At 42.5% G+C, this 12,698-nt stretch overlaps 1 protein-coding gene across 1 annotated transcript in view; it reads left to right on the top strand.

Moving 5' to 3' along the window:
• DSCAM (DS cell adhesion molecule) overlaps positions 1-12,698 on the top strand; it is a 620,508-nt gene that overhangs the window by 541,689 nt on the left and 66,121 nt on the right. Inside the window, exons 22-25 of the mRNA XM_019557111.1 lie at positions 3,832-3,949; positions 4,811-4,974; positions 10,332-10,430; positions 10,976-11,164. Of these exons, the coding sequence (XP_019412656.1) occupies positions 3,832-3,949; positions 4,811-4,974; positions 10,332-10,430; positions 10,976-11,164 (570 nt within the window). The remainder of the gene's footprint in view (positions 1-3,831; positions 3,950-4,810; positions 4,975-10,331; positions 10,431-10,975; positions 11,165-12,698) is intronic.

Raw genomic sequence — 12,698 nt, 5'->3', positions numbered from 1 at the left:
AAGCCTTGGGACTCACTGCTCCTGCAGTGGCCTCAGGGCTTTGGGGGCTTGTGCAGAGCCTCCCACATGGCATGGGGCAGTGGGGATTGCCTCTGGGCCACAGGAACGGTGAGTGGTGCTTTTATCTTTTTTTTTTTTTTTTTAACTTAAAGGGCCAGAGCTGGCCCGGGCAAGGCACCACTTGGGAGGCTAGGGGAGTGAGGGGGAGATTGGGGGAGCTTGTGCAAAGCCCCACATGCAGCATGGGGCAGTGCAGGGCAGCAGGGTTTGCCCCCCCACCCGGCAGCACCCAGTGAACGGGGCTTTTTTTCCCCAAAGAGGTGGGAGCTGGGGCGAATGAGGCAGCCATTGCTGAGCTGGGGGGGATGGGCCTGGCTGATCTGGAGAGTCAGTCTAGGGCTGCTGCTGCCCTGCTCTGCCCCTTGCAGTGTCCAGGAGTAGCTCCAGACTCCCCAGGTGCCAGCCCTGTGCTGAGAGAGGGTGTGGGGGCTGGTCCTGATCTCTGTTGGGCAGGGAATGCCTGATGGGCCGGGGATGTCTGATGTCTGGCAGCTGCCTCCCAGACATTATAGAGATCGGGACTGTGCCAATCTCCACATGGCTAGGAGGCAGCTTCCAGGAAGCCAGGGCAGTTTTTCCCACCCTCTGTGGCCCCCTGCTACTTAGGCTGAGGGAGCAATTTGCTCCTGCTCAGAGTCAAAAGTGCATTAGCTTAATTCATATTCCTAGTACCTATATCTAGTAATATCTAAACTAATCTAGATACTACTGAACTAATCTAGATACTACTAGGCTTATCTACTGTGCAGTAATTGCTGAGTGTGTGTAGGTGAAGACACTTTACTGAGCATTAGCTTAGTCTAATGCATAGTAAAGTATCTCATGTGGATGTACCCCAGATGAATAATTTCTGATGAGATACTTGCAAAGTTCACCATATCTTTGACCAGATCAGTTATTCTATGAGCAGAGTGCTTTAAAATAAAATTTCCTTGTAATATTCATTTGTGGGAATGGCCCCTTGGATACCATTAGCAACTTACCATGGTCATTGGATTGCTCTAAGGACATGGATACATATAACCATTGAACAGTTCCAAAATATCACTGATTGAAAACTGGTTCACACTTGTCTTCACACTTGTCACAGGGCCAGAGTGTCCACATGTACAGTGCCCCAGCATTTCAGGTAGAAAGTTTATCTGTTACAGGGTTTCTCAACCAGTGGGACATGGGTCCTCTAGGTGGGACTCAGGCCACGGTGGTGACTTTCCATTACACTTTTGTGCACTTTGATTAGCTGCTGGGGGACACCCCTTCCCTGTTCCTCGACTGGCCTCTGGGGGGACCTACCCTACCCCTACTCCTCGACCGGTGGGACCAGGATTTTTTGACCATACGTAGCTGGGATGTAAGGTGCAAAAGGTTGAGAACTGCTGATCTATTATGCATTGAAGTGCTGTGGCTCCAACACCAGGGAAGGGAGTGAGCACCAAGATCAGTATGCTTCACAGTGGCTGAAAAGGGGAGAGTGAGAAGGGAGGGTGGAAGGACTGCTTCTACTTACAACTTTGAGGGCCATAGCATGTGCGTGAACTGACTAGGGCCATTTTTACTGTTCTGCTTTCCCTTCTCTCCTAAACATGAGTATAATAAAATTCACTAGCCTGTGCCTGACCAAAATCCTCAGTGTGGTTTACTGTCTTGGGATGCCCAGAAGGGGTTTTCAGGGAGTGGGAGACGGGGGCCATGCTGAGAGGCTGCAGTCAAGTAGAAAGTGAGGACACAATTGGTTGTTAGAAAGATAGCTTTCATTGACTAAGCTATGTAAGAGAGCTTATGGATTAAAAAAATGCCAAAAAAAGAGGAAAAAAAGGGGGCAGTAGAGTTCTGGCTGTGTACCAGAGCAACCAACTGCAGCACTGGGGGAGGAGGAAAGAAGGAGCAACAATGCAGAATGGGATACCCAGAGCTGGGCAAACCTGAGTCATGGATTGTTTTGTGTCCACATGTCACAATGACCCAGTTCACGGTGAACCAATTCAAGAGGGTGCTTGATTTTGCAGGTACACTTTTGCACTGTTCCAGGTAGCTTTATACCAGTTCAATAGGATTGTATGGCTGTTCACCTCAGGTTTAAGCTGCATTTAAACCAGTCCAAATGTTACATATGTCCAAACTGTAAGTTTCACCACGGACTGAACTGTCCCTGACTGGTCTCAGTATTAAGGGACCACTAAGGTACCATTCAGTCATTTTTTTTTTTACCCCAAATGAGTTAGGTACTACACTGGAGGAGCTTAAGATTTTTCTCTATGTCATTAACATAGCATCCTAGTTAATTTCTGCATTTTCACTAGAAAATATCCATTCTATGTTATATCTGGTGTAAATTCTTTATAGCCAGCTTACAACAATTTTGATTTATTGTCCATATATCACTAAATGAGATGAACCAAACTGACTCTACTGTTAATATCTGTCTGTCTGTCAATTGTGGATATTATTATCAGAACCAAGATTTTTATTTTCCCATTGAGCCAATATAGGCCTAATTGGGTGCTTCTACACATGCTGCCCACTGTGCAGTTGTTATTGTGCAGTCTTTTAGTGCTTGCATAACCAAGTAACTGGCATTACTATGAAGTAGCATGCCAGCATGGTTGCATAGTGATGCTTACTGTGCAGTAGCTTGTTACTACTGCACAGTAGTGTCACATCACGGTTTGTGCCCAGTGACACTACTGTGCAGTAGTGACAAGCTATGGAGCAGTAATAATGAGCTACTGTGCAGTAGGCACCTTGTGTAGATGCGGCCACTGAAAATTACATGTCAGATTATGACCTTTGGCAGTTCTACCTGTGTAGTTGGTACCATAAGTATCTACAATACCAATTTAAACTGCTAATTCTTGCTAGATTGTAGACTGTAATGATGCCCACACTGCAACATTTTAACTAGTGTGATAGTTCTCTTTTTATCATTAATGTTGATTTTGAATGGAAATATCAGTAATAGCCAGAATAACTTCTATTTCCTGACCTGCTGTATATGGTGAAAGAAAAACGTGCTACCTAAGCCAGTCCCCCAAACATAAAGCAGGTGTCAAGAAAATCTATGATCTTAGGATTGTTAGGAGGCATAACTTCATATAGGCAATGCTTTTTGAATAATTGTCCCCTTTTGTAGGAAGATCAAGAAATAAAATTATAAGGATTCCCAGAGAAATGCTTCTGAACCATTGAAAGCATTTTATTCATAAAAAGTTTATCAAAGCCATCAATAAGTTCAGACTGATTTCAGCTTTTATCCCAGTGAGGTGCATGAGATGTTTTGTTTGTTGGTACTTAAAATTTAATAAGGATGTCATAGGACAGATATGCTTTAATTCATTAGCTAAGCCTTTATAATATTCTTCCCTGTTGTAGATACTATGCCTGCAAGCTTGACTTATGAGACAATTTTCCCCAGGGTATCCCTTTCGAATAAGGCTTGACTGTCCAATAAATACACAAAAGATTAACTTTTCCTAATCTAGGAAAACCCCCATGTCTAGGGTCAGTAATTAAGAGCTTCTCAGTTTTATTCTTTCCTGTTTCAAGGCCCTTCCCATTCTATACTACCCAGATTTTCTTTTCTCCAAGTATTAAGTATTGCTTGTGTTCAAATAAATACCCAATCATAGAGTTGGAAATAATTTATTTAATAGGAATGCAGGTTGGAACAAGTTGGCGCTTGCTTTAAAGATTTATTTTTTGGTGTTTGTGTTCTTTCCTCATTGACTAGATGAAAAGAAACTCCATTTCAGTTTTCTTCTTTTATTTGCTCAGCTCCAGCCAGAATTTTGACATTCAGTGGCACAGTAACAACTCCATGGATGAAGGATATCATTCTTCCTTGCAAGGCTGTTGGGGACCCATCACCTACAGTCAAATGGATGAAGGATAGGTAACCAGCAACTAAATGTGCAGCTTGAATAAGGCCACTTTAGCTTTAAAATGTGGGGCATTGTTGTGCTTGATATTTCACAAGTGTGTCAAGAGAGAAAGGGAGTATTCTATCCTTGCTCCCTTCTGCAGAGACCAGGCACAAGTGTAGTAGAGCAGTTCTGAATATGCCAGTGGCTGACACTAGCTGGCAGGCAGCATCAAAAGGTACTGAAAAGGAGGGAAAAGTAAAAAGAAAGGGATATGAAAATATTAAAAACTGTAAATCTACTTCTGATTTTAATTTAACGTCAGGCTCAGGCAGTTTAACTGTACTGTCAGTGATCACTGTGATATCATCGTGTAGCAAAATACAATTTAGATGCTAGCACTACTAATTTTCCCAAATGAAAACATTCATGAGTGTGGTTTGTGTTCATATTGAATTTGAATAGGCCTTTCTAGACTGATTAGTCTTACAATTGAAGGACCTGCTTATGTTCAGACAAAAAATTATGCCAAGCATTGAATCAACAATGATACACTGAAACTATGAGAGCAAAATCCATGTACTATAATTGCAATTGTTCTTTTATAAAGACAGACTTTATAACCCAGAATTTTATTTTTTCCTGATTGGGTGTCCTTGTAAAGTGGCACTTTACTAGCGAGAGAGGGAGTTTTTGTTATTCAGATTGTAGCCCAAATAGCTTGTGTCCTCATGCTGATTGATGATCTTCTCCCACAAAATATTATTTCCTATTCCGTTCCTATTCTTAAAAAGAGATAAGATTTTTCTTTTGTTTTCTCTTGGTTTAATCCAATCCTGAGTAATTTTGATTGTAACTTCTTTAATGTATGCATTTTGTTTCCTGTGAGGTAGTAACGGGACACCCAGTCTAGTGATGACTGATGGGCGAAGAAGCATCTTTAGCAATGGCAGCTTTGTCATCCGAACTGTAAAAGCAGAGGATTCTGGATATTACAGCTGTGTGGCCACTAACAACTGGGGATCTGATGAAATAATCTTGAATTTGCAGGTGCAAGGTAAGCCTATTGGACTTGATCAATGAGATAACAGTTCTGTTGGGGGTATTAGGTCTATGTGTGTGGAGATATAGATAGATAGATAGATAGATCTTTAGCTATATAGATATCTCTCTCTCTCTATTACTATATTACTAGTATGACCTTTAATTTTTATTTTCTTGAATTTTTTGAATGCTTAACTTTGTGAAAATATTAAAAATATACCTGCAAGCATACTAAATTAAATACCTAAATTATATGTATATGTATGTGTGTGTGTGTGTATACATATATCTATACATATTGTATGTGTGTAGTGTCTGCATGCGGGTATATTTCTAATACCTTTTTTTTTTACAGATATAACCATACAAAGTGAAAGAAAATAAAAATAAAATGTAGTTAAAATTAAGTATATACAAAAGAATTTGAAGACCAGGAACTGCCTGTTTGCTTGCAGTTGTTCCTGAGTTCTACACAAAGAAACTACTACATGCTTTTCCTGTGTAAAAAAAAAAAAAAAAAAAGAAAAGGCTTACAGAAAAAGGAAGGTGTCTCAAGATTCCAAAAGAATGACTAATTAAAATTCACCCCTGGACTGAGATTTATCATAGAGATCTTCAGTGTAAAAGGAGAATTTTATAAAAGCCTATGATGTAAATAGTGGGCATTGAAAACAAGCTCTCAGTATAATAATGCTAAGTAGCAGTAACCAAGTATGCATCTTCTATATACAACTTACCCATCATGGAACTAATAGGTGCACAAACAGTTACAGTGTGAAAATACATATGACTGTAATGTTTATAATAACCTGTATGTACACATACACATACATACACACACAAATACATTCCAAATTTGTAGGGTTCCCCTCCTCAAGAACCTCATTGTAAGTCTTGGGCAAATAAATAAACTTCATAATGTACTCTGATTGTCAAGAAGTTGTCTGACAAAAAGAGGAAGCAAAATTACTGAGTTGAGAACAGAGCATTTTTTGAAGAACACAGTGGCTGTATGTAGATGAAATAAGGAGCATGTGTGTGCAACACTTTAAAGGGGGCTCAATGCTTTTTCTCCACTTTAATGGTGTTGTTATTTGCTCATATTGGTGACGTACATGAATTACAGCTGCTGTAGGAAATTCGGTGGCTTAATGAGCTTTAAATAACTTGGGGTGTAGCAAGGAATCCTCTGAGGAGTTTTAGTTTGCTGCCCCTACAGCCATGGAGCAAAGCACCAGGCTTTGTGCAGCTCAGGGGCTCTGCAGGAAGCCTTGCAGGCAGCCTGGCAGCAGCCTCGGAAGGCAGGCTCGGCCCAAGAAAAGTAGCGAGCCTAATCTTTCCCTCCCCCCACCCTGCAGCCTGCCTGCCTGACTGAGCTGCACAGTAGCCTGCTGCTTCCCTCTGCAGCTGCAGTGCCCCCCTGAGACCACCCAAGATAGGTGCCTGCAGGTGGGTGCCACCTGGGGGAGCCACCACTGCTGTGGAGGGAAGCACCGGCCCCCCCTGCCCCACAGCCCAGGAATCACTCCGCCCTCTGGGAGATTGCCCTCCCTTTCCTGCCAGGAGAGGCAGGTAAGTCAGCAGTGTGTGTGTACAACATAAGGGTTTAAAGGGACCTAAATTGAAGTGGTGGCTTTAAAAAAAAACAATGCCCTGTTTCATCTACACTTGCCCTGTGTCTCTAGTACCCAGCTATACAATGTAAATTACCAGTTGAAACAGTTCACAAGTAAGAACAGAAAGAAACAAGCAGTCTCTATGGCAATATAGTTATGTCTATATGTCCTTATCTATTAAATGATAAGAAGCATCACTGAGGGTGTGTCCAATCAAGACTCTTTACTGCTCAGTAGACTAATCTACTGCACAGTAACGCATCACTGTGTAACCATGCGCATAAACTACTTTGCAGTAAAGAACACGGGGACCAGGTCCCTCTCTGTGTCTCCACCCTGTCCCAGTGCTGCAGGGCCCCTGGCTTCCCATGGGAGAGGGAAGATGAGCAGTGCCAGGACTGGGAAGCTCTTCCTTCCCCACTCAGCTAGGTGGTGGGCAGGAGCTTCCCCACTGGTGGGGCAGATGGCAGCAAGCCTTCAGCTAGGCAGGGATTTCCTGCTTCACCAGAGGTGGCTGGGAGCGGTCCTTCCAGTGGGGCAGCTAGTGATGAGCCCCTGGTTGGGTGGGGTTCCCCGCTCAGCCAGGGGTGGCATAGGCAACTGGTAGGGGGTGCATGGGGGTGCACGTGCCCCCCATGACACGTGCCCCCGATGGCTGACACTGATACTGTCAGCAGGGCTGGTGCCCCACCTGACAGGGCCATCACTGTTGGTGGCTTCTGCAGGTGCCCCGCACAAATTCAAGAGGCACCAGTCACTCATGAGGGGCAGCCAGGAACTGTCCCACTGGTGGGGCAGCTAGCAGCAAGTCCCCATCTGGGTGGGGATCCCCTGCTCATCCAGGGGTGGCCAGGAGCTGTCCCGCCAGTGTGACAGCTGGCAGTGAGTGCCCAGCTGATTAGGGCAGGGAGCTGGGAAAGAGCTACTGGGGAGAGAACACTTTCCCAGTCCCCTGCCCTGATCCGTTGATCTCTGAGACTGAGAAACAGCTGTCCCACCCCATCTCCTAGAGCCCAGGCCTGACCCTAGCATCCCCTGTCAGCCTGAGGCTGGCCTCCAGGGGAGCCTAGAACTCCCTCTGGCTCCCATATGGCAGCAGAGCAGGGTAGGCATTTCCTACCAGCTCCTATTGGGAGCGAATTTGCTCCCGACGGGTGTACATATAGACTTGCTGTCACAGAAAGCTTACTGCACAGTATTTCACTTTGCAGTAAACTTTCTGGGCATTAATTGCATGTGTAGACATACCATGAGTGTGTTAACTCTTCCAAAATCCAAGGGAGGGCATAGGCATTCTTGTTGTGATGTTGGATACATGTCCACAACAAGAAACTGGATGAGAAAATACTATTAAGTGTAAAACTTTTTGTATATGCTAGCACATAATTGTATATTTTGGCAGGTATTGAACAACAGTAACTAAAAGCAAATCAATATTGCTTCCCTGTGGGATAGAGGAAGATTGGCATTTAATATGTTGGACCATCATCTTATGTGGGGAAAGTGAGACTATGATGAAAGGTTTTACAATAAATCTTTTTATAGTTTAGTATGTTCAGAGTTATTCCATGGTATTTACCAAATAAATATGAATAAAAGAGCAGTAGTGCAATGCATATATGATAATTAATCTTCCCCTGGAATACAGAGTCTGTTTTTCTTTATTACATTTCTCCATCACTCATAATAATTTAACACTTTAAGTACAGTAAGATCAACCTCCACAAACTCATTGATAGTAGCAATTTCCTCAAATAAGTGCAAACAACAGAAAAACAATTCTGTTTGGCTTGACCTAAAGTTAACAAAGGGCAATCTTTTGCCTTTAGAAAACACAGATCCAAACCCTCAGCTGAACCTCAGTTTGAACTGAAGGTTTGTTGTAAATTTGTGAATAATGCATTTTTAAAAAATATATGCATTTATACTGTTCTTGAACCCTCTGACTCTCCTGGTTCATACTAGAGTAGAAAAGGGAGTGAAATGATAAAATATCACAAAGATCTTCCTTTTATTTCTGACCTAAATAGTAATAGGCATTTCCAGAAATCACAGGAGAGCTCTCCCCTCACAACCTCACCCAACCCCAAATGTTCAGTTTAAGTTGTAAAACTTAAATGGCACAGATACAATTTTATTAAATATTCAAATATTCAGAGCTATTATCTGAACTAAAAAGCCTTCTAAAATCTCAGCAGTTATCACCTGTTGATTTGTCATCAAGCAGCATTATCTTTGAAAAAGTGCATCTTCCAAGAGTCCACAACACACAGTGCACTTTCTGTCCTTGGGTTCAGGTTTCCTGTTCAAATGGGAGAACACAATAAAGGGTAAAGGTAGGGATCAAAGACATATAGGTTCTGCCAAATTGAGCTAGTACCAATCAAGACCAGCTCTGCAGGTACCTTTTATATAATGGAACCATGATATTTTGTCATAGTGACAAGAGAGTTAGTTGCTTTCCCACTAGTAGCTCCTTTAACATTGTGCTCTGAGAATTCAATGGGTCTGTTAGACTTTGTGGGGAACACATTAAGTCAAAATGTGCAGGTTTCTCCACCCTCATCTGTAGAACTGGCATCTTCTTCATGTGGATGGGCTTAACGAATAGAAGCGGAAAGTATACAGGAGCTGGGACTTTGTGAAAGCTTTTTATACCAATAAAAAGCTGAGTTTCTTCTTTGCACATAAATTTGTCCTATACTATTTAACATAAACAGATATGCTATTTAACACAGTAAGCACATGGTGCTTCCCAAAACTGCACATGAAGTATACCCATATTTGCATGTGCAGTTACCATAATTTGAGGCATTTCTTTGCCTTTATTTGCAATCAGCCTTGGTTTCTATCTTCAAGAAAGCCAGACTTCACTCTTAAAACACACATGAAAATTAACCAGAAAGTAAATCCTGAAAGACTTCATCTTTCCCCATCATTTAGAATTACGCTGCAGTCTAATAAAAGATATCAGATTTACACTTTAAATTCTTACCCAGCTACACATTCAACCAATTAATGGTGTGATAAAACATGCAATACGCTACAAAGTTGTTTCACAAAAAATGTGGAGTAACTTTGTAGCTTGTTCTAGTTATCTCATTAATTGAATGTGTGTCCAAGTGCTCCCCTATGGCTGGGAGCCCCATTTACTGAGGTCCCCCAAATGAGCATTCTTCCCACTGCCCCTGCTGCAAGCCCTGCAGACAACAAGGCTCACAGCGGTGACAGTGTTCCTGGCAGGAGGCGCACGGTGGGGGCAATGTTCTCCTTCCTATCCCTGCTGTGAGCTTCACAACCAATGACATTGTCCCCCAGTGTGAGCTCTGTAGCTGGCATCTCAGGGGGAGCCTGAGATCATGATCACACTGGTGATAATATGTGATGGGATCTAATGCATGAACCTACAATTGTGCCTCTTGCCATGGATGTGTGCATTGATAGGTGCAATTGTGTGGACTACATATTAGATTCCCGGGCACCTTTACCTGCATGTGTAGAAGGGGCTAAGAAGCTCACAAGTTCAGAGAAATAGTGGGGTTTAGAAGCAAAAGATAAAATTGTATAGAAATTTAAGTATAAAAAATGAGAACTTGTCTGCTCAATCTTAGCTGAGAATGTCAACTAAACAGACACTTTGACAGAAATCATTTGCATTTTTTGCAACCCAAAACAGTTATTTGACTGTTAGAATGTATTAAAGTCGTGCATAATCATTTGAATGTATTTCTGTTTTTAACTCTTTCACATCTAGTTCCACCAGACCAGCCTAGACTTACTGTGTCCAAAACCACATCTTCCTCTATCACTCTTTCCTGGATACCTGGAGACAATGGTGGCAGTTCTATCCGAGGTAAAAGAATTCAGGTTAACTATAACTGCTTACTTAAATTTTCTTATTTAAAAAAAATGATATATTATAATAAACAGCTTCAATGAGGAAAAACAAAATATCAAAGTTTAGTTTAATAGTGAAAACACTGTACAGTACAATGCAATCTCTTTTCATAGTCATTTAACCACCGTGTCCCAGCATGACCTCTGTTATTTCTCCGGTAACTCTCTCTCTCTCTGACAATACACATGAGAGTCTCACTTCATCACTTGCTGTATCCTGATTGGCAAAATATGTTTAAAAATGCCTCTCTCCTGTTTATGGTCTGAAGCTATAATGCAGAGCAAGTATCATTTGAATTTGTTATAGGAACAGTTACCCAAGTGTATTGATCAATATGTATTAAAGCTAACCTGATCAGAGAGGCATTCTTTATTTGTCTCTATGGAAGGCTTTACAGATAGTAAAGTCATCATAGTGTATAGTCGTGTTCTGCAAAAATTATGATTCATATCTTCTGATGTTAAATTGACTTATCATTGCTGCCTCTGTTTTTCTGGCAGGCTATATACTCCAGTACTCAGAGGATAACAGTGAGCAGTGGGGTAGTTTTCCCATTAGCCCCAGTGAGAGATCCTACCGCTTAGAGACTTTGAAATGTGGCACCTGGTACAAATTCACACTAACTGCTCAGAATGGAGTGGGACCAGGGCGCATCAGTGAGATCATCGAAGCCAAAACACTTGGAAAAGGTATGTGGGTCTTTGCCTTTACCCAACCAAGTCATGATTATGAACTTCCCCATCCTGTGATAGTTCTAATTACAGAGGGAAACTCAATTGTTTACCATTTTTGTTACTCTGAATATTTTAATATACTTTGGGAAAAATTTTCAACTATAATGTTCTAAAATAGTTTGACAAATTTTACTTCTTAATTCCTGGCCTCTCAGAATAGGTCAGATATTTTACCACAGAAAGTGTTAGCAATCATTGCTGTTATTAGTATGAACCATTTACCTAACCTGCTCCCAAAGATCAGATCTTCATTCTGGTGGGCTGAAGAAGAGAGAAAGCAAGCACATAAATGTAGTCGGGGGAACGGGGGGAGTCTTGGTATCTAGTCCCTGCTACCAGGACTACTCATGTTTTCGTTAGGTAGACATTGGTTAAAAAAACAAAAACAGACCTGGCAGCCATGGCCAGAATTTAAAAGCTTCACCACCTTGACTAATGCCATCTTCACTGGATCCTAAAGTCACACTCCTTGTACTTTTCACTCCATAGTGGGCCAGCTTTAATAAGAGAGGCATATGCCCCCACCCAGCTCAGTGAATGTTCCCCACCACCTTGGCAAGTGCTCTTCCCATGAAGCCAAGAGTACAAGCTGGCTACCACCACTGCCACCATTTGTGATATTTTGTACTAAGCTGCATGCATGCTCTCACCATCAAGCAGTTGCTCAGCATGGTCAGTTCCTGCCTAAGGAATTGGGAGCTGATATAAGGTTTAGGCACTTCACAACATCAATTTGGATCACAGCAGAGCTTGAATTGGATAAATGTGTGTCGGGGCTTGTCTGTGCAGACCCTCAGGATTTCTGGAGCTAATACTCTCAAGCACATTCCACGTACACCATGTTATACTGCTCAGGGTGTGTCTACATGGGACTCTTTACTGCTCAGTAGACTGATCTACTGCACAGTAATGTATCACCATGTAACCATGCGCATAAACTGCTGTGCAGTAAAGAACATGGGGACCAGGTCCCTCACTGCATCTCCACCCTGTCCCAACGTTGTAGGGCTCCCGGCTCCCCATGGGAGAGGGAAGCTGAGCAGTGCTAGGATGGGACATCTCTTCCTTCCCCACTCAGCTAGGTGCTAGGCAGGAGCTGCCCCACTGGTGGGTCAGCTGGCAGCAGTTTACACAAGCTATGTTGCCATACCATAGTGGCGATGTAGCATTGGCAGGCACGAACTGTGACACCACCGTTACTGCACAGTAGCAACAAGCTGTGCAGTAGCTTGTTGCTACTATGCAATAGGACTGGAAATAACCTGTGCAGCACCGGGACTCTGCAGTACTGGTGGATACTGCGTGGTCATTTAGTACTTGCTAAATCTAAAGTAACAACTACAGTTGGGCACATGTGTAATTATGCCCTATATGTACCAGCGAAGTCACTGTAAGAATATGTCTTTCATAGTTTCATAGTTTCATAGTAGCTAGAGTCGGAAGGGACCTAGGTAGATCATCTAGTCCGACCCCCTGCCTTGGCAGGAAA

This window comes from Crocodylus porosus, unplaced genomic scaffold, assembly GCF_001723895.1.
Source record: "Crocodylus porosus isolate Cpor-Errol unplaced genomic scaffold, CroPor_comp1, whole genome shotgun sequence".
NCBI lineage: Eukaryota > Metazoa > Chordata > Crocodylia > Crocodylidae > Crocodylus > Crocodylus porosus.
This window is presented reverse-complemented; position numbering and strand designations above follow the sequence as displayed.